This window comes from Passer montanus, unplaced genomic scaffold (genome assembly GCF_014805655.1).
Source record: "Passer montanus isolate IOZ18808 unplaced genomic scaffold, ASM1480565v1 scaffold119, whole genome shotgun sequence".
Classification (NCBI taxonomy): Eukaryota; Metazoa; Chordata; class Aves; order Passeriformes; family Passeridae; genus Passer; species Passer montanus.
In genome coordinates this window covers 1,600,712-1,621,196 of record NW_024358611.1, presented here as the reverse complement: position 1 = coordinate 1,621,196, position 20,485 = coordinate 1,600,712, and the positions used below count along the sequence as shown (strand labels likewise).

The 20,485-nt window shown below is 52.1% G+C and overlaps 2 protein-coding genes across 6 annotated transcripts; both read right to left on the bottom strand.

Annotated features, from left to right (window-relative positions):
* Positions 1–2,503: 2,503 nt before the first annotated feature.
* On the bottom strand, positions 2,504–11,163 carry FDFT1 (farnesyl-diphosphate farnesyltransferase 1). The gene is made up of 7 exons (XM_039697637.1): positions 10,997–11,163; positions 10,053–10,150; positions 6,450–6,633; positions 4,391–4,519; positions 3,806–3,997; positions 3,041–3,217; positions 2,504–2,833 (listed from the first exon to the last, which is right to left on the bottom strand). Exons 1-7 carry the CDS (start codon positions 11,096–11,098, stop codon positions 2,519–2,521), a joined length of 1,197 nt encoding a protein of 398 aa, XP_039553571.1. The 5' UTR covers positions 11,099–11,163; the 3' UTR covers positions 2,504–2,518.
* A 1,267-nt stretch (positions 11,164–12,430) lies between these two features.
* Positions 12,431–18,485, bottom strand: NEIL2 (nei like DNA glycosylase 2). 5 transcript variants are annotated; one of them, XM_039697626.1, is made up of 6 exons: positions 18,420–18,485; positions 17,486–17,594; positions 15,983–16,129; positions 14,930–15,261; positions 13,882–14,078; positions 12,431–13,534 (listed from the first exon to the last, which is right to left on the bottom strand). In XM_039697626.1, exons 3-6 carry the CDS (start codon positions 16,118–16,120, stop codon positions 13,218–13,220), a joined length of 984 nt encoding a protein of 327 aa, XP_039553560.1. In that variant the 5' UTR covers positions 16,121–16,129; positions 17,486–17,594; positions 18,420–18,485; the 3' UTR covers positions 12,431–13,217. The 5 variants fall into 5 exon arrangements, with proteins under 5 accessions (XP_039553560.1, XP_039553559.1, XP_039553561.1 ...); XM_039697625.1 differs by having other exon boundaries at positions 15,983–16,172; positions 18,420–18,483; XM_039697627.1 differs by lacking the exons at positions 17,486–17,594; positions 18,420–18,485 and adding exons at positions 16,684–16,833; positions 18,372–18,400.
* Between the last annotated feature and the right edge of the window lie 2,000 nt (positions 18,486–20,485).

Below are 20,485 nucleotides of genomic sequence, written 5' to 3'. Positions count from 1 at the left end.
AGGGGCAAAGTCCCCTCCCTTGTGTCACTGCCAGCCCTGTCCTGTGGCCCTGCTGGTGACAGCCACCCCGTGGGGTGTGTGCTGGTGGTGGGGAAGGTGCTTCCACCTGGAGCAGCCAGGACCTGTCCCCAGCATCCCTGAGGAGGCACCAGGGCCCTGGAGCCTGTTCCTGCAGCCCAGGGCTGTGCCACCACTCCTTTCAGGGTAAATTTATGGACTCTCAGCTGTCCCTCTGGTTAAAATTCTTCCATCAGCTCTGGCACACAGGGCTGTACTTTGATACCCAGACTTGGCACCAGGGGACCATTGGAATGTTATGAGCTGAGGGCTTGTAACTTGTGGAGAAATTACTGGTGTAAAAGTAATGATAGCTGAAAAAAAAAAAAACTGATGATCCAGCACTTTTTTTTTTCCCAAAGAAAACTTTTAATTTCAACAAGACGGGAAGCTGCACAAAGAGAGCTACCACGAGTTTCTTTAGAACAATAGCTTAAATCTACACCAGGAACTGTGGAGTAGGGGCTCTCCTGAGTAACAGCCTGACCATGGGCTTGGCCTTGCAAAAGCCACCACCCTGCACCTGGTAGCTCTGTCCTAGACCAGGACATGGGCTCTCCTTCCCTTCACGACAGCAAAGCAGCATTTGAAGGGGGTGGGCAGGGACCTTGAAAACAACAATCCACCCCAGGAGAACAGGACTTGCCTTCAGGGTGCTGTTTCCTCTTGTAAGTCCAGCCTGACGTGTCTGAAGACAGCAGTGGGAGCCTCTTGCAGCTCACATATCAGTGTAAGCCAGAGCCAAGTGGGTCAGGGAAACCTGCCCTGGTCACCCCCTCCATGGCTCCAGCCTTCCCAGCTCCTGGCAGGGATCACTCCTGCCTTCCAGGGTGACCAGTGCACCCCTGAAAAAGCATCCCTTGAGGGACAGCAGGGTGCAAACTCTTTTTCCCCTGCCTTGCTCTGCCACGAGCACCCATCCCCTGGGGCTGGGTCAGCGCAGAGCCCAGAGCCTGCTGTGGAGTCAGGCCTGGGGTTATGAGCTCAGGGCTGTGCTGGCAGCTCCATTCTCATTTTAACCACTTCCCCCACAGCTGAAACAAGAGCTGTGTCACTGCAGGGGCCATCTGTCCCAGGGCAGGGAGCTGCACAGCTGCCTGTCAGCTGGGGGCACATTCAGGTGGACAGAGTAGCTCACCTCCCATACATTTAACATGAAAAGGGCTCATTCCAGCATCCTTCAGCACAACAGAAATGTGACTACGGCCTCTGCCTGCATAAAGGCTGCAGGATGTCAATCACTGAGGGCCAGAAAGTGGCCAGAGCTTTTTCCTTGGATAAGGAAGCATGTTCCTCTCCCAGCTGAAGCAGCATCTTTCCAGCACGGAGCAGGCACCAGAGGTGAGGGAGAAGAGGCTGCCCAACAAAGGGAGGCAAAACCTTCAGGTTTTTGCTCAGCTCTGAGCTGGAAAGATGCCTCAAATCTCGAGGAAGAAAAGAAACAACTGGAGTTCCTATTTCAAATCATTCTAATGGAAAAAACCAAAAAAACCAAAACAAACAAACAAAAAAAAATCACCAAAAATATTCAGGTAAACAGCAAAAAAGGGGAAAAAATACTCAACCCCAAACACTAAGACTCCAGTCAGCATTTGCAGCCATCCAAGCAGACAGCAAGGGCAGTGAGGATGGAGCCCAGCAATGCCACACTGTCGCCTCTCCCTCTCTCCACACCCAGCATGCAAATCCATCCTGAGCAATTTCTGGAGCAGCAGAAGGTCAGTGGTGTCACTGGGAGCAGTGGTGTTACTGGGATCAGGGGTTCTCACCCTGCAATCCTCACTCGCTGTATACCCCACCAAAAACCAGTGGGAACATTCCTGCCTGGAAACAGCCCCATCATCACCTGATTCTGTGGCATTTGGGGTTTTCTTCTCGTGGCCTCTGAGGTACTCCTCTGCAGGAGTCTGAGCAAGGTGGGCACAAGCAGAGACCCTCTCCTGGGTTAAAGCCCTGCAGTGTCACTGTCCCTTGCCATGGGATTGCCAGTTCACAAGGGCAGCTCTAATAACCCATGGTTTGGGGTCTCCCTGCTGCAGAAGTGAAGTATTTTTATTTAATAGCCTTCACTGGAATTGGGATTTGGGGAGGGAGGTGTTTTTTCCCCAGAAAACCCCCTACCAGTTGACTCTCCATGTAAACTTTTAATCTCCATAGGACCCTGAAGTCAGGAGGGAGTCATAAGGTCCCACCTGAGACTCCTTTTCTCCAGGCTGAGCCCCTCCCCAGCTCCCTCAGCCACTCCTGGTGCTCCAGACCCTTCCCCAGCTCCATTCCCTTCTCTGGACACGCTCCAGCCCTTCAATGTCCTTTGTGTTGTGAGTGGCCCAGAACTGACCCCAGAACGGGGTCAAGGGGATGGGCACTGCCCTGGTCACTGGCCCCAGTCCCAGAATGCCACTGGCCCCAGTCTCTACTTCTCAACACAGCACCAGACCCAGGGTACATTCAAGGGAACACATCAAGCACAGTTTGGTCCAGGCCAAAACCACATCAGGGTCACCACTCCCCACCACCACTGAGCCAAGGGTAAAATGAACAGATCCCCATGTACTCCCAATTCCAGCCCAAGAACGGGGACAGGAATGGCCAGAAATGACCCAAAACAAACTGCTGAGCCTACCTCTTCCACGTACTGGTACATGATGGCTTTGACAGCTTGGATGTTCGTGGCATCCATCATGAGGGTGACGGCCTGGCCCTTGCGGATCTTCACCACCCCCCTGAACACCTGCTGGTTGTTGTAGCAGGCAGCCAGCGTGGCAATGGCCATCACCTGAGGACAGACAGGAACTTGCACTGCAAGGAACTTGCCAAGGGATCACCCTGTCCCACGGTGACAGCCACGGAGTGGAGCCACAACCTCAACAACAGCAGGAGCCAAGAAACAAGCAAAAAACCAAGGACACGGGACCTCCTCCACCTCCAGCTCCTCACCAGCTGGGCTGCAGAGGATGAGGAACCACTTGGAAGCTCAGCTCACCTGGGGGATAGCGCAGAAGTTGAAGACACTTTGGTTTTTGAGGCGGGACAGGTAGGTGAGGACGTCGGGGACGTGGTGGAGGGCGTTGGTGATGAGCTCGTTGAGGCACTGCACGGCCACGTCGATGTTCTCTGGCTTGGCAAGGTCCGACAGCTTCTTGGCATATCTGCTCCAAACCTAAACACCAAGATGAGCGTTTGTGAGTTGGAGGGTGCATTGATGTCATCAGAGAGACAGCAGGCCTGGGAGAGCAACATGAACCACCAAAAACCCCCACACAACAGCCTTGGATCATGGCTGGGGTAAAGAAAAGCAGGAAGGGCAGGCTGTGGGGACGTGACAGTGGCCTCAGTGTACACAAAGAGATGGTAAAGGAGGAGGGTGCAACTCATCTCCACATCTTTCCTAGGGAGGGCAAGGAAAAGGTGAGTCACACATCAAGAAGTGCCCTGTGAGACAGCTGAGCCACATGGAAAAGGGGGAGAAAAATTTTTGGACATCATGTCAAGCACAGGCAAAGTTGCTCCTGCTTTCTGGGAGCTTCTGGGTACCCTCCTGGCATCTCAGCCAGTTTAACCTCCCTCAATCCTAGAGAAAACCTAGCAGAGAGGAGAAAGAGCTGCCTAAGTAGTTCTTGGCAGTGCGTGGTGACATCACCTTGTCCCCAGAGAGCTGCAGACAGATGTCACCCAGCTGTCATCAGAACTGTCATTACCAAGAAGATGTACAGCCAACAGTAGCAGTTTTATGAGGTTTTTTCCTCACCTCTCTGGGCCAGAACTCCCTTCCCTCCAGCTGGTCCTCCAGATAGTCACGGATTATGTTGGTTTTCTGTAGGAAGAGGCCCATGGAGTTTGCCAGGTCTGTGTCCTGCCCCACGATGGAATCTTCCAGCTCTGATGCAGAGAAGAGACGGGAAAGGCCAATCCCCACCAGCCCAGCAACGTAGTGACAGTACTGCCAAGGAGGTGCCAAGTTGGGAAAGGGGGAAAAAAAACAAGATAAAAGGAGCAGTTACAAAGAGCTGCCTGTTTGCCAGAGTGAGTTTTACATAAAGCAATTGACAGTTCATTTGATGCAAGGTCTCCCTGGGATGTCTCAGCTTTCCCATGAAAACAAACACTTTTTCCCAACAGGGATGCTCTGTCTACTCCTTTAATAGAGACAAGGTGGACCCTACCTTGAAGTGTTCAAAAAAACCTGTGGATGTGGCACTTGGGGACATGGTTATGTGGTGGCCTTGGCAGTGCTGGTGGAATAATTTGGCTTGATGATCTCAGAGGGCTTTTCCAACCTTAACTCCATGACCCTACTCATGCTCAGCCCATTGCTCTGTCTGGGCTGACTCACCTTGTCCCACTCACGCTGAGAATCCACCTTCTTCTCCAAGAACTCTGCCATCCCAACACCCATCTTGTGACAAATATCCGAAATCACATCCTGGTAGACCTTGGACAGGTTTCTGAACTCCATGGAGATCTGTAGCATGGTAAAAACAGAAAGAGAGTGTTCAGGAAGGGGAAAAAAAAGCACCACAGCTCAACATTTATTAACAAATCAGAAAAATACTGTTTACCAGGCTCTAATCCTGCCCTGGCTGGAGATGTGGGACAACTCCCTCACAACCTGAGCTGTTTCAAGGTCCTTGGAGCTCAGGCTTAGCCTGTTCCCAGTCTAAACAGGATGGTCTCTGGCAGGAGATCAGACACAGCAGAATCTTTGGGAAGGCTCTGTGGCCTTGGACTGGTATCATCTGGGAGCTGCAGGACCAAACTGACTGCACTTGGTATACAGAGCTGTTTTCCTCTGTAATTTGAGAGCATTCCATCACACCAGCCACAGGAAAAGACCCATGGGAGGTTTCTGGTGCTCTGCTCTCCCCAGCCTTCTCCAGCTCTAGCTTCACACATTTGGCACAACTGGAAAGGCATCAAGCAGTGAGGGAAGTGTGAAATCCTTCTATTGCATCTCCAGTAACGTGATCATGGAATCACAGAGTGGGCTGGGTTGGAAATGACCTTGAAGATCTTCTAGTTCCAATCTAATCCAGTCCTATTATGGGCAGGGACACCTGCAGTGTCTCCATCACTCTCACACTGAAAAAAAAAATAATTAAAAAGTGCATCCTCCTTTTCCCAAAACTGTGGAGCACCATGTTTTACTGTGCTAAGCTTTATTCTCCATCAGTGGGTGACTGCAGCCAGCCCAGGGTTTGTGTGCAATAAGGTTTGTCTGTAAAATAAATTTAACCACTCTGCTTCTGTTTCTGTGGCTTCAGTCCCCTACACAGAGGAGCACAGCCTGCAAATGCACCTCTAGGAAATATTATTACAAGTTTTTTTACTATAAGGCTGGTGAGGCACTGGCAGAGGATGCCCAGAGGAGCTGTGAATACCCCTCAAAAGTTCAGGGTGAGGTTGGACAGGGCTTGGAGCAACCTGGTCTAGTGGAAGGTGTCCCTGCCTTGGCAGGAGATGGAATGGGATGAGCTTTATGCTCCCACTCAACCTAACAATTCCATGGCTCTACAATTTTATGATTACTAAAATCATACCTGAGCATGGACTGCCTCAAATAAATAACATACACACCCAGAGAGAATAGCAAAGTGACACAAACACCTTCTCAAAAGCTCCTCTAAAGCCAAGCCATTGACATACCTACTGCACTCCCACACACCCAGAATCCCAACACAGACATCCCCTGTAGCACTCCACACTCTGACAGGCCACAGCCACACTCAACCCCAAACCTGAGCATCAAAACTCCCAACACACCTCAGTTCTCCACACAACTACCCCATTCCCACTGCTAGGGAAAGCCTGAAAAGGGTGAAATAAATTAAAAATGGTGAACTTGAATAAAACAGAACATCCTCTGAAAAAGAGATGCTTCTCACCAGAAGTATTATATTTTTCCTTAAACAGAAAGAAGAAAAAAAAACCCTAAAAATCAACTCAATAATTAAAAAATCAACACAATATTGTTGCTAATAACAGTGAGGGTGCTTTTTGCCTTTTATCACGGAATTATGGAATGGTTTGGGTGGGAAGGGACCTTAAAGCTCATCTCATTCCACCCTCTGCCCTACCTGAGGACAGGGACACCTCCCACTGTGCACAATTCACTGTGCTGGGTAACAACCCCAAATCTCTCCCCACAAAACAATGGCCATCTGCTCTTCCAGCAGAGGAGGCAAAAAGCCACATTCCAGGGCTGGCACTTTTCCACAGCCAGCTCCCCTCTGCCTCACAGCATTGCACAATGTTTGAGTTTCTCACCCCAGCCCCACAGGCAGGTGATGGAGCCCTTGGGAAGATCTGTGGCACTGAACAGGCCCTGCAGGCACCACGTGGAGACAACCAGGCGCCCAGAGGTGCCACCAGGAGCAAGGAGGGGGCTGCCTTACCGTCGGGAAGTCTTCCAGCACCTGCCTGTCCTTCTCCTTGCTCTCTGTGTACTTCCAGTCTGGCTGGTAGAGATGGGAGTGGAACTCGTGCAGCATCGGGACCTTGACGTCCAAGGGGATGCTCATGTCATCCTCTACAGTGTCCAGGGCACGGAGAACTAGGTAGAATATACACACTGCATGTCTGGGAGGGGAGAAAAAACAGTAATCCCTTACTTGGGAGTGCCCAGGAGCTGGGATTAACCACAGAGCCTTCAGCAAAGGCACTTTGAGCTCATCATGTCACACAGGTGCCTTTGGAAGATACCAGCCAGGTTAGAAAATAAAGGATTTTCCCTCAGGAGGGGAACTACAGCATGATTTTGGGGTTTGTTAGATGTGTGTCAGGGAAGGGTCGGGCCTGTGAGCTCCCTGAGCAGGGAGATCCAACCCTGCAAGCAAGGCCAGCGCTCACCTGGACCCAGAGGACAGAGCCCGAGGTCAGCTTATTGGGAAAAGCAAATGTCAAATAGGGAAGGGGGTAAAAACCAGGTGTGTTTCCCCATCATTCCCCCTTCTCTGCACACCTTTTACCCTGTTGGGGTAAAATATTCCCCCCTCTGTTTGGCGGAAAAAAGGGGTCACACTGTGCAACAGGAACATCAGGACTGGCAAAAAGAGCCAAAATCACCCTGTATTTTATATATCCAAGAGCAACTCACTGGAGGCAGCCCATGTGTGCCAGCATCCCAGCAGGAAGCTGCTGGAGAGCCACCTCCCCTCCTTCTCCCACCACCCCTGCTTTCCCCATCCCTGCCTCCACATTTCTGCAGCTGAAGAAAAAAAACCCACAAACCAAAAAACAACTCCTGATGGCAAGAAATGCTGTTTGCAGCTCCAGGATTTATCTAAAATAATCCCCAGATCTCCATGAGCACAGTGATATATTCCAAGGAGGTGAGGCATTTAATTATTTAACAAATGGAAAGTAGCTTGGTCTGCCTAAATGCTAATTACCAGGTGACAGTGCTGTACTCCTGGAATGACAATGTGCAAGCAGTGATTAATCACCCAGGGGAAAATGACTTGCTCTTAGAGCCAATACTGTTAAATTTGGCTTTTTTTCCTTGATTAGAAGGGTAACTAACACCTCTGTCAAACCACATGAGCAGCTCTCTCGTGCTCCTGTTCCTTTGCATGACTGAGTTCTTCCATTCCAGCCAGGCTGTAAATGTTCATCCAACAGGATGCAAGTGCCCGAGGCTCCAACCCACTTCCAGGAGCCACCAAGAAATGCAGAGCAGAACCTGGAAATGCCACCCCAGAGGCACCTCTCACATGGGCACCATGCTCAGGGAAGAGCCAGCAGTAATTCCAGAACTCAGCAGAATTAAACCACTCATTTAACCCCAATTCTGCATCCAGACCTTACCTGCCTCCCTAACTTCCACCACATACTGAATTTAGACCCGTGGCACAAATGGAAGCAGACACTTGCAAAGAACAAGTCTGGATCTTCCAGAGCTCAAGCTCCAGCCCTGTCCTGGGTGCAGCTCCCTCCTGCCCAGGTGAGGAGGTCTCCTTTCTCCTTGCCAGGACACACAGCCTGTGCTGGACCCTCAGGAACAGATCCTGAAGAGTTCCAGAGACAGGCGGGACCATGGAGCTGGCAGCAGAGAGGCAGGAGCATCCCTCCTCTCCTCTCCATCACCAGGAGAGCAGCTATGAGCTTGCATCATAACTCTTTTCCTCCACCAGCAGTTATGATGCTGTTGGCTCAGCTGCAGTTTTGAGCCTCCCACCTTCCCAGAAAACACCCTAACCACAGAGCAACGAGCTGGACAGGGCTCTGGCCAGCAAAACAGGTGGTTTATGGGGCCAAAAAAAATACCAGAAAGGAGGAACCAGGCATTTCAGCTCAACTGCCAATACTCTGTTTGGCCAGGGAAGCACTGCTCCAAGCACTCCCCATTTTCCACCAACCCTTCTGGGATGCCTGTCTGTAACCAGGGGCTCAGCTGAACTCCCTGATGGGGTCAACATCAATGCAAGCACTTTTCTGATCCAGCAAAATTAATTCCTCCTGTAAGGCTGTGGCTCTGCCTATTTCTCTATTCTCCCTATTTTGTATTTCCCTTTTTTGTACCTAAATTCTCTGGTGGAACTCCTGGGCTTTGAAAATGAGTCTCTCCTGATCCACTACTGAGCCAGCTGTAATCCAACGACTATCCCTGCCCAACCTGGGTTGCAAAGATCAGGCAAGAGGATTTTGAGGATGCCAGGCAGAGGTTTCTGTGCCCTGAAGGGTGATCCTGATCCCAGCAGGCTGCAGGGCAAGGATTAAAGGACAAAAAAGACAAACAAAGAAAAGTGCAGGAAGTTTGAGGCAAGCGCAGGGCAGACACATTACTAACAGGTTTCATAGTGTTTTCTTAATTTTTTTTCTTAATTCCTGCACAGAAAAATACATGGAAAATAAAAAACTTAATTCTTGGCCCTACTTGTACTTTTCCATGCAATTTCAGCCAAACCACTGAACTTCTCTGCCTTTCCTGTCAACCAGGCTGCAAACAGCATTTCATAAACACTGGACACAGCTATGGGGCACCATCCAAAATGCCAAACCAGGGCTCAGAAACCCCTAAGACCACCCAGTGCTTGGGGTGTGCCTGCAACTGCTCAGATCAGAGCCATCACATGTGTCTGGAACAACTTCCAGAACCCCTAAATTTGATCATCAACTCATCTTGGAATTAACTGGGGATTTAAAAACTGAAATCAGTAATTGTTAAATGAATATAAGGAATTATATAGAGAATAATTACATGGCATGAGGCTCCCTGGCCAGCTGAGCTTTATATTCTCTGTTACTATTCCTGTCTGAAGCTTTTCTGCACAGGGCAGCAAAATCTGCACAGCAAAAAATGGGTGTGCAACAAACCCCCTGTGACAACTGCACAGCTTTTGAGGCAGCTGCTTCCAAAAGCACTTCCCAGGCAAGGCCCAGGCCCTTGGTCAGCCCCAGGTTTTTCCTCACCTCCTCCCTCCAGCCTTTGTCCAGCACCAGCCTTGGCAGTGCCAGGACACATTCCCAGGGTGTCACACGTGGCACACTGCCAGGCTCTGTGTTTAACAGTCTGCTGGCCAGGAGGCTCAGCCCAGAGACCCAGTTTGGGGGGAGGGATGTGGTGTGGAGGGGGGATGTGGTACAGCCAGCTGGGACGTGAAGAGCCCCACGTCCCACTGCACGGGGTGGGGCTGAGCTGAGCCAGCCCAGTCAGCTCCTGATGGGAGAGGGAGCGTGTCCCAGCAGCTCCACGGGAGGAAAATGGAGTTTGGGGGTAGGGCATGAGCTCAGCTCTGGTATTGGGAGCATCACACCCACCAGCTCCTGAAACTGGGGGGGTCACTGCACCCCCAGTGTCGCGGTGGCACTGTACCCACCACCTCCCAAGGAGGAGAATTACCCCCACCATCTCCAGGGGATTCCCGGTGTCAGGAACCAGCCGTGCCCACCCCCTCCCGAGCATCCCCAGCGCTTGGGGTGGCTCCCCACCCACCACCCCGCAAAGACCCCCAGTGCCGGGGCTCACCACCCCCATTCCCCGGCGTCCCTCCGCTCACCGCAGCTCTCCATCCAGAGCCTGGATGACGGCGGCGAAGCTGCGGCTGGTCTGGTTGAGGTACCGGTAGCAGGTGCGGAGGCCGCATCCCAGCGAGTCCTGCGGGCAGAGCGGAGCCGCGGCTTGGAGGCGGGGGGCGGCCGGGGCCGGGGGCGCGGCGGGGGCCCCGCAGCCCTGCCGCTGCCGCTGCTGCTGCTGCTGTCCCCGCCTCCGGCCCGCTGCCCGCGGGGCATTCCGCGGCGGGGACAGCGTCAGTGTCCGCCGCAGCACGGACACGGCCCGGGAGCCGGCCGCCATGGGGGCGGCGGCACCGGGGGGCTGCGGCCGCTCCGCCCGGAGCCCGCCCCTTAACCCGCCCCGTCCCGGCTCCGCGCCGGAGGCGCTGCCATGTACGGACAGCGCCGGGGATGCGCGCAGGGTACCGGCACCGAGCGACGCATGGAAAACCGGAGATGCTCAGTCAGTGGGATGCTCGCAGGATGCCGGCACCGAGCGATGCAAGGGATGGCCGGAGCCGCGGGATGCTCCGGTAGCACCGGGGCTCTGCGATGTCCGGCATTGGTACCGGCACGGAGGGATGCCCGCAGCCGGTGGGAAGCTCGCAGGGTACTGGCATCGGGCAACACAGGGATGCTTGGAGCCGGTGGGATACCCCAATACACAGGATGCCCGGTGGAATGCCCGGAACCCATGCACACACAAGCAATGCGATAGGATGCCCGGAGCCGGTAGAACCGGGAAGCACCGAGGCGCACACAGGGCGCACAAAGCCGGGCAAAGTCCGATACACGCTGGATATGGGATGGTCACCCATGACAACACCATATCCGCGCCCGGATATGTCAGTGTCCCCCATCACTCCCGTGCCCCGCTCCCCCACCGGGAGCACCGCGCACCGGCGGCAGCGAAGCGCTTCCCGCCGCCCGCGCATCCCTCGCCGCTCACCGTGTCCATGCGCGGCATGACGGCGCGGTAGCCGCCCATCTTGAAGCGGAGCAGGTTGTAGATGTCCTCGGGGTGGCCCAGCCATTTCCGCAGCAGCTCCATGGGGGCCGCGCTCAGACCCCAGCGCCGCCGCCGCGCGCTCCCGCCGCCCCCCCAGCCGCTTAACCGGGCACGGGCGGGGCCGCTCCAGCCCCGCCCCGCGACCAATCACAGCGCTCGGCACATCGCTCGGTGGGGCGGGCGCGGCGCCGATTGGCGAAGGCGCGCTCGCACCAGGGCAGCGCCAGCCAATAGGGAGGCGGCGCGGCTGGTGTGACGGCCGGCGGCGGGCGCTGATTGGCGGAGGCGCGCGTCGGCACAGGCGGAGCGGGAAGGAGTCGGCGGCCCCGAGCCCCCTCGTGTGAGCGTGAGGGGAGCGGAGCCGCCATGGAGGCACGGGGGGGTTGGCGTGGGAAGGGAGCGTGAACACCTTCCAGTTCCAGCCCCCTGCCATGGGCAGGGACACCTTCCACTCTCCCAGGTTGCTGCAAGCCCCGTCCAACCTGGCCTTGGACACTTCCAGGGGTGGAGAAGACACAGCTTCTCTAGGAATTCCGTCCCAGCCCTCACCTCCTCCTCACAGGGAAGCAATCCTTCCCAGTATCCCATCTAACCCTGTGCTCTGGCAGTGGGAATCCATTCCCCCTTGTCCAAAGTCCCTTTCCAGCCCTCCTGAGCCCCTTTAGGCACTGAAAGGGGCTCTGAGGTCTCCCTGGAGCCTTCTCCAAGCTGGACACCCCCAGCTCAGAGCCTGTCTCCAGAGCAGAGGGGCTCCATGGCCTCCTCCGGACTCGCTTCCACAGTCCAAACCTTTCCTGTGCTGAGAACCCAACACATACCCAGCTCCATCCTCATCCTTCAAAGTGCAAGATTCAGCTTTTGAGGTTCTTTCTTCCGAGTCGTTTTCTTCCAGAAGTTGGGCTTTGATCGTCATCGTGGGTCCCTTCCAACTCAGGATATTCTGTGATTCTTTGTTTTGGACGGGCACTTGGCCAACACCCTGCAGAAGGGACATTAACCACCTTCTTTGGCTCCACAACCCCATTAATTGGTTAATTCAGCAATCCCATAATCTGGAACCACTCAAAGGTGTTGCAGTTCACATGGGAGAGGCTGTGCAAGCCTTGCCTAGGAAGCAGCTGCCTACAACAGATGTGTTTACCTCCAGCATTCCCAGCTGATATGCAATCCATCTTCAAATCCAGTTCCCATTAATGAGACCACTTACACAGCTAAGGAAAGTCACTGGTACCACTCTGTAGAGGCAGCTGTTAATGAATTCCAGGCAGCTGAAATTTCCATGTACAGCCCAGTTTTTAACCAAGAAACTACCAAAAGGACACACTTGAGATGAACATCACTGATTCTAATCCAGCTTTTATTTTTTTTGCTCAAGTCAACAACTTATTATTAAAATAAACTCAAATCCAGGGAGAGAGGACAGCAGCAGTTCCCACCTAGTATACAGAGACACAGCTCTATTTCCAAACCTTTCTGCTTTCAGTTTCCTTGGAGATCCTGAGTCTCATGCAACACTGTCACACACTGTAATTTTTTTTTTCGTTTTTACAGTGAGATCTGGAATTGGCAGGTTGCCACAAAGCTGAAACCTGTGGGTGCAGAGATGAGCTCCGCCAAGCACTGCTGACATACATTTTGTGTATGTTGACGTGGAAGGAGGGAGCTGTTCCTGTCAGCTCTGACACAGGGAACAGCCCCTCGTGTTTAACCACACCCAATCACAGCCCAGCACACAGCTATTCAGCTCCAAACAGAGGCAGGATTATTTAATTCCTAATTAATCAAGCTGCTTAGGCAGAGGGATATCCTCTGTTTTGCTGACTCCTCTGGGGTCAAGTGAGAGTCACTTCAGACCACAGCAATCCCCTGCTCAACCTTCTACACTTCCCATCCACTGCCACCTGAATGGGGTGACCAATGCACCTCAAACCTGGTCAAACTTTACACTGTGGTGCCAATGTGACAAAAAAACCAAAAAAAAAAACCATGGGCAGCCACTTTTTCCTTTCTGCAGCCACTCAGTGGACCTGGGACCTCCACTGAGCACTTAACTCTGCCAACTCCCTAAGGGCCAAACTCAACAGCCTAAAAGAAACCAGAGAGACCTTCTAGGACAACAAAGAGCGTGGATCAGAGATCACCCAGCACCCTGCAGGACAGGTCACTCAGTGACTGGGGAAGGGTCCCCACCCCCTGGCAGCACCGCAGGCTGGCACTGAGGGCACCACCACGTAAGTCTCTTGAAGCCACCCGAGGGTCCAAAAGTGCCCTTCATCAGGGGATGCCCCAGGGGACACTGCTCCTTCTGGTACACCTGGGGGTGCAGCCCTTGGCCACGCAGTTTGCTGTGCAGCCACTCAGAGCTGAACTGCAGGGCGCAGTCCAGCAGACGCTCCAGATCTGAGAGAGCCAAGAGGGAGCCTGGTGTTAACGGGTGGATCCTGGCCAGGTACAAGATCTCGTTCTTAATGATGTTCCCTGGGAGGGGTCAGAAACAAGGAGACAGTAAGGATATTTCTAATCAAGGCAATGCAGGCTGCTGGCTCCAACCTGTGATTTCTGCCTCAAGCATCACAGCCAGCAACAGCATTCCCTGTACCAGAGGTGGCATCCAAAGCGTAGACTTAGAGCTGGGATCAGACTGGAAGAGGTTCTCTTCCCTCTGCCATTGTTACACACCTTGAGGATGACCACATGTCCTCAGCTGGATCAACCAGAAGCACTGGGCACTAAAGAGAAAAGTGCCCGACATGCACTTCTGCATCTGTAGACATCCCACCCACCTTCCTCCATTTCTCCTTCTGCCCCTATTCCCTGGAACTCACCCAGCCCTGAAAAATATCTTTGGTCTAAGAGGGTGTAGCAGACGGGATCGGGTGCACAGAGGGCACGCAGCGCCCGGCCACGGTGGAATTCCACAGACAGGATGTCAGAAGCAGGATCAGCCCTCGGAGAGGAGCACCAGAGCATCCGGCAGTTGTAGAAAACAAGGAAACCTCCACTCTCAAAGTACAGAACCAGCCTGGGAGAAGCAGGGAAGTTGGATTCTCTCATCAGAAACATCTCTGAACTACTTGCTATACTCTGCAGCTGGCCACTGTCTCAAGGCAAGGTGGCATCTTTAACAGCTGCAGCCATGAAGCTTGGTGGTAAACCTACACAGCTGGTGAAAGGTTTGTCCTTCTGCTGCCCTGTGACCCTGGTTGACAAAGCCTTCAGCAGGACAGTCCACAAATCAGAGAAATGGATGTTAAAAGTAGCACAAAAAACTGTGTCTGAAAATACTTGTATAGAAATAAAGTCATCCTCCAAAAAATCATAGAATCATAAAATGGTTTGGAAGAGAACCCAAAGATCATCTTGGGCCACCCTCTGCCATGGGCAGGTCTGGCGACACCTTCCCCCACCCCAAGCCCTGTCCAGCCTGGCCTTGGACACTTCCAGGGATGGAGCAGCCACAGCTTCTCTGGGAAGCTGCTCCTCCTTGCTCTGTATAATTCCAGTGGGATATAGGACAAAAACCATAGCCATGTTTTCAATTCACTGCTGCCTTTTACAGCATCACTCCAGCCTCTGATTCCAGGTGTATGAGGCGTTTGTTATTTATCCAAGGCTTTTTTAAAAAGCATTTAACTGGGAGAAACTGGCACTTTTAGGGCATGATTCAGCCTGGCGTCCTAAAACTTATCTCTTCAAGATAAAAATCTTAGCAGAGCTGGTACTATAATCTCCAGACTACTGCATCCTACAATTCCACTGTGGATTCTCTCGTTGAACACACCCCACATTCACTCATGCCTTAAAAATTATCAGAGAAAACCAAGGCTAAGAGCATTCCCACACAGATTTGGTTTGGGAGAAAAGAGGAAATACCTGGGCACAGGATCCTTCCAGTCCCCCCTTTTATTGGCTCTGCTTGCCCTTGAGAACTCGTTTGCCCGGACGCTGCCGAACATGCCGAAGTGGACGCGCAGCCAATTGCCCCGACCCTCTGCTGCCTCTGGGCTTTCAGATCTTGAGTGCTGGGCTTCCTGCAGCTCCTCATCCTGGGAATGGGGATGTGGAGCACCATCCTGTCCTTGCTGTCCCTGGGCAGGACAGTGTGCCCCACAAGCAGCCTCTCTTTGCAGCGCTGTCTCTTCTGCAGTTGGTCCAACAGGACCTTCAGCTGCCACAAATGCCAGGTACAAGTTCTTCCCATGAACCTTGGGAAAAGAGGTGGGATGTGATCCATAAAGGACCATAACATTCTAGAAAGACTTGGGTTAGAATAGACCTTGAAGCTCATCTCATTCCAAGCCCCCAGCCATGGGCAGGGACAACTTCCACTAGACCAGGTTGCTCAGCCCTCATTCAACCCAATTTTGAACACTTCCAGGGATAAAACCTCTGGCTGTTTCCACAACCTCTATGAGAGGGCACATCAGCCCACCTTGAACATGGGATTCATCAGCATCCAAGCCATTCCCATCAGAGCTGGGGTCATCCTTGCAGATTCCCTTCTTTGCCTGCCTGAAGCAGATGTTTAGATGCTACTCAATTCTGAATCCCTCACAGGGATTCCCATCAGGCCCACCAGGACAGACACCCAGGGGCTTGAAATTTGTCATCCTCACTTCTGATTCCTCTTCCCACTTTGTGCTGGGCACATTTTAATTTTGCTCCACACCTTTAACCAGAGGTGAGGCAGCATCAGGGTTTGGCCAGTCAGGTCCAAATCATCATCTGGGGGTGTCAGGCTAGTGAAGCCCCATCAGGACCAAGCCAGTGTGACTTCTGACAAGTACCCACAGCACAGACATCTCAACTTAGCCAGGTGAAACCCTGAGGGAAACATTCACAGGTTCTGCACCTTCTGTCACCCAGGTGAGGGACAATGGTGATTTCTGTCCTCAGACTTGTCATGGATCTGCAAATTCAACGCACCTGGGAGTCCTGGAGCCTCAGGGCATTCAGGTCATTCACACTGAGCTTCCGGCTGCTTCCCCCCACCTTGGCCACCACTTGTCCCACAAAAGGGGAGGTCAGCAGCTGGAACTTCCTCACTGACGGGCCCTCTGGCATCTCCAGCAGCTGCAGAGGGATTAGCAGGTCCTTGTCACACTCTGCCCTAGACCCGGAGGGAAGCTGCAACTCAGAAATACACAAAACATCCACCCAATTTTCCTCCTTAAGTTCCTGTGGAAAAGTCCGTGAAGATAAATAGGCCCAGGATGGTGGAGGAGCTTCCATCCTAGCAGATATATATAATTTAACACAGCCCTGAATAACATATTCCAATGGCAGTTTTCACACTGCAAACAGGAATTTGGCCTGGGGAATCTCCCAAAGTCCTTTTTATCCTGGGGCAGTGGGAGGTTTCCCTGCCCACATCACAGGGGTTGGAAGTAGATGATCTTTAAGGTCCCTTCAACCCATTCCATTCTGTAATTTTTATGATTAGTGACCCAGAACCAGCACAGGCCAGTGACCCATCTTTTTCCCAAATAAAACACCACGGGAAGTGCTGCTCCCATGGAAAGATCAGCCCTGGCATTATAACATCCCCACCCCTGGCTTTACCCACTGCTTGCCCCACTGACTGCAATGGCATGGAACCAGTTGGAGAACATTCCTAGCATTCCTACACTCTGCTAACAGCATCTGGGAGCAGAAGGGATGAGGGGGAGATGAGGCAGCACCATCCTGCAGCTCCTTCCAGGAAGTCACACCAATACATAAGGAGTTATTTCTGGCATGAAGCCACAGTCACTTGCAGTTCTTCTGAGGACTTCTGGCTGTGGGTGTACAAGCAAAGCTCAGCTTGGCTTTCATCCCACAGCACCAGTTCTCCCTGCAGACTAATCCCAGAGACCAGCACTGATCAGAGGCTCAGCTTCAAACTCCACAGCGCTCAGTACAGGGCTCTGAGGTACCTGGCACAGCTCTGAGACAGCTTGAAGAGAAAATCAACAGCAATCCTGGGGTCCCCCACCAGAAGAGCCATTCCCACCTCATGCCAGCCTTTCCTGTGCTGCAGCACAAACCAAATCAGTTTTGGAAGGGCACAAGAAGAAAATATGTTAGGGAACATTAATTTAATGTCTTAGATCCATGTACAGATATTAAGTGGTCATCAAAACTAGATTCAGCAAGCGTAGAAGACTGAGCTTTAGTCCCCTGCCTTCAAGGACATGTGATGATTATTCACAGGCCTGGACTAGTTTTATTTAAAAAATCTGCATATTATGTTGATCAAGAGACAGCTAAAGGATGCTTCTGCTGCCAAAGGCACCAGCAGCAGTTTGGATCCCTGGAAACAGCTGGGCACAGGTCATGCAAGAAAGTCTGCCCTGACTTTCCAGGCACTGGCTTTGTATGAGGCAGCATGGATTGAGCACCAGGACAGCCCTGTGAGCCCAGAGCTCACATCCCAGGGAAATTCATCACCTGCAGAGCTCTGACTGCTGCTAAGTCAGCTCTTCACAGCTTCATGTGAGAGACTGGAAGTGCCAGGAGCTTTGTGAGGTATTAATGCTCACACTGCCCCAGCTGTGGCCTGTCTGACAGAAAAGGAGCACTCCTTAAGAGGGAAATTGCCCTGTTCCCCATCACATCAGAACCACCAGCACCTCACATCCTTATCCCATGTACTGAATTCCCTTATCTCAATGTACCTCTTATTTCACATTTTTATTCTAGATCCGCTTCAGTTTCATCCAAAGCACTCCCCCCTGCAAGGAGGCAGAGGAGGAAAACCATCCCCAGCCCTCTGCAGAGCATGACACCCATCTCACCATGAGCATGGTACCTAAGCTGGTACCTCTGCAGGTCTGGGGCAGGGAGCCAGGCCTCCAGGACAAATCCTCCCCCTGCATGGGCTCATTCCCAGTCCTTGTGGCCAGACAAAAGCCCAGGACCCACAGCAGAACAGAGCAAGGACAAGGCTCATGCAGCTCACCCCAGCTCTGCCTGCACCCCAGGATTGCAGGAAGGCTCCCTGTGACCTTACACCCCTGGGCAAAGCTCTTGCAGGGACTTCAAGGCACAGCTCTGACCCTCCACACACAGTCAGGGGTGTGCAGAGCTCTCCACCTTCTCACATTCAGCCAAGCATCAGTTTGCAGCCATCCTCAGAAAACAGGCACTGAGTTCCCACCCCATTCTCACCCACATCATCCCAGGGCAATGAAGGCACCCACTGCTTTTTCCCCAAGCCCCACATTCCTGCATCTATCTCTCATCCACTGCTCTCCCTGTGCATCCATTTGGGGAGCAGGCTGGGCAACCTTCCACCCCCCCTGCTTCTCACAGCCCTTCCTCTACCCTCATGCACCTCCCACAGCAACTTCAACACGACTGAGCACAAATCTCTTCCACCCACCTCCTTTTATAAGGGAGGAAGATCCTCCCTCCCCTCCCCAAAAAGCAGGGGAGCTCCCCAGTTGGCTGCCAGGGGAGGGATGGGTGGTTCCAGGCGCTGAGCTCACCTCACCAGCTGCACTGGTTTGTGAACCGGTTGGACTGGGGAGGAAGCTGGGCAGTACCTGGCAGGGTGATTGGGTGCTCAGAGCAGGGCTGTGCCCCTGCAGAGTGGGAGGTGGCTCAGCACAGCCCTGGCTGACAGCCTGATTTTGGCTCTTGTCTCTGAGCTCAGCTGGAAGTGTTCAGGCTGAGCAAGGCCTACCGAGCAAAACTCGGTGAGAAGACTGAAAAGCTAAGTCATGATGGTTTTTAAGTGCTCCCAAGGGCTTTCCCCCTCTCTGCTGTGTTTGGGGGCTTTTCCTTGTGTACTGAGGCTTTTCCTCATTTATATTAAAATCATAGGCACAGACTGGTTTGGGTTGGAAGAGACCTTTAGAGATCATCCAAAGATCATCCACCTCTCTGCCATGGGTAGGGATACCTTCTGCTAGACCAGGTTGCTCCAAGCCCTGTCCAGCCTGGCTTTGAGTTGCTCCAAGCTGGGTCTGTCACCTCTGAGTTCTTCATCCTGTTTTGGCCATTCCAAATCCTACGTATGGGAGGGGGCTCTGTGTGGCTCCAGGGCTTGGGGATAACATTGATTTTCCTGCAATGACTCATTGCTTGGGAATCCCCAGGTCTAGGCAATTAATTTACCAAAGATTTTTGTTCTCATTAATAATCTAATAATTATTAAATAAGAATTTTATATAGGACAATGAGTAATAGGTGCAAGTTGAAGGAGGGGAAATTTAGATTAGATATTAGGAAGAAATTATTAACTTTGAGGGTGGTGAGACACTGGAACAGGCTGCCGAAGGTGGTTGTGGCTGCCCCATCCCTGGAAGTGTCAAAGGCCAGGTTCAATAAGGCCTTGAACAGCCTGGTCTAGTGGAAGGTGACCCTGCCCATGGCAGGGGGTAGGACTAGATGAGCTCTAAGGTTCCTTCCAACTCCTTAACATTCTATGATTTGGGAAAACATTTCCACCATGAGGGTGGTCAGACACTGAACAGGAACCCAGAGAGGTGGTGAGATTTCCATCTTGGGGTATGTTTAAAACTTGACTGAATAGGTCTCTGAGAAAACTGATCTCATATTTTCTGACTTTAAATTGCCTGTAATTTTTTTCATTGTGACCTCTCTGGGACAGGACGCACTTCACCATTTCTTCTCCGGGTGCATTTAATGTTTTCAGTATTTCATCATTTACCCCCTGCCTTCTCCAATAAGCCTACAAGGGTACACAGAATCAAGCAGAAACCTTCTGGTTTTATTATCATTGTTTTATTTCCATTAGTTCTAAAGGTGTAGAAGTTACGTGGATTGGTAGCCATACTACATCATAATAGATATTTTTTTACATCTTTAAATAATTACAGCTTGTTCAGTTGGTTGGTTTCCCTCTCCCCCTTACAAATAAGTGTCTGTTTCTATGAGACCTTCCCAGATGACCTGGGAAGCTTCAAACTTTATACATGGGGAGAAAAAAAAAAGGCAAAACAAAACACCACCCCGACATAGTCACAGCTTCAATGTTACATTGAGAGTTGTTGATTGGTTTTTAAGCTCCCTTGCAATATTCCTGAGCTCCTCCTGATTGCACCCTCTCTATCCAAGCCCGTAAGATTGCAAGTGATCTGTGGATCAATTTACAAAGAATAACTGAAGTGAATCAAGATACTGCACTTGCACAAAGAGCAAAGACATTCAGAAGTGGTTAAATGACCTTTCTTGGCTCCCTGTCCTGGTTCTCATCTGCCCATCTCACTTGGGTGGCCACTGGGCCAGTGCCAAGGTCTGGTTTGTCACACCCAAACCTTGTGCTGTAAAGCCTTCAGCATCCAAATTTGCCTGATTAGGGATGACCTGAAGGGGAACAAATCCCACAAATGCAGTTTTAAATGTGCTGAGGTGTTTTGCAGCAGTGGGCCCTTCCCTCTCGCTCCTCAGAGAAGGGATAGTTCTCAGTCTTGTATTTGTGTA

Coding starts and splice junctions, on each gene's coding strand:
- NEIL2 (XM_039697626.1), bottom strand. CDS start 16,120: ATGCCAGAGGGCCCGTCAGTGAGGAAGTTCCAGCTGCTGACCTCCCCT. Junction 15,262..15,982: donor TGAGGCTCCAGGACTCCCAG/GTGCGTTGAATT, acceptor TCTTTTCCCAAG/GTTCATGGGAAGAACTTGTA. Junction 14,079..14,929: donor TGGAAGGATCCTGTGCCCAG/GTATTTCCTCTT, acceptor TGCTTCTCCCAG/GCTGGTTCTGTACTTTGAGA.
- FDFT1 (XM_039697637.1), bottom strand. CDS start 11,098: ATGGAGCTGCTGCGGAAATGGCTGGGCCACCCCGAGGACATCTACAAC. Junction 6,634..10,052: donor GCTCTGGATGGAGAGCTGCG/GTGAGCGGAGGG, acceptor CTCCCCTCCCAG/ACATGCAGTGTGTATATTCT. Junction 4,520..6,449: donor TGCTGGAAGACTTCCCGACG/GTAAGGCAGCCC, acceptor ACCATGCTACAG/ATCTCCATGGAGTTCAGAAA.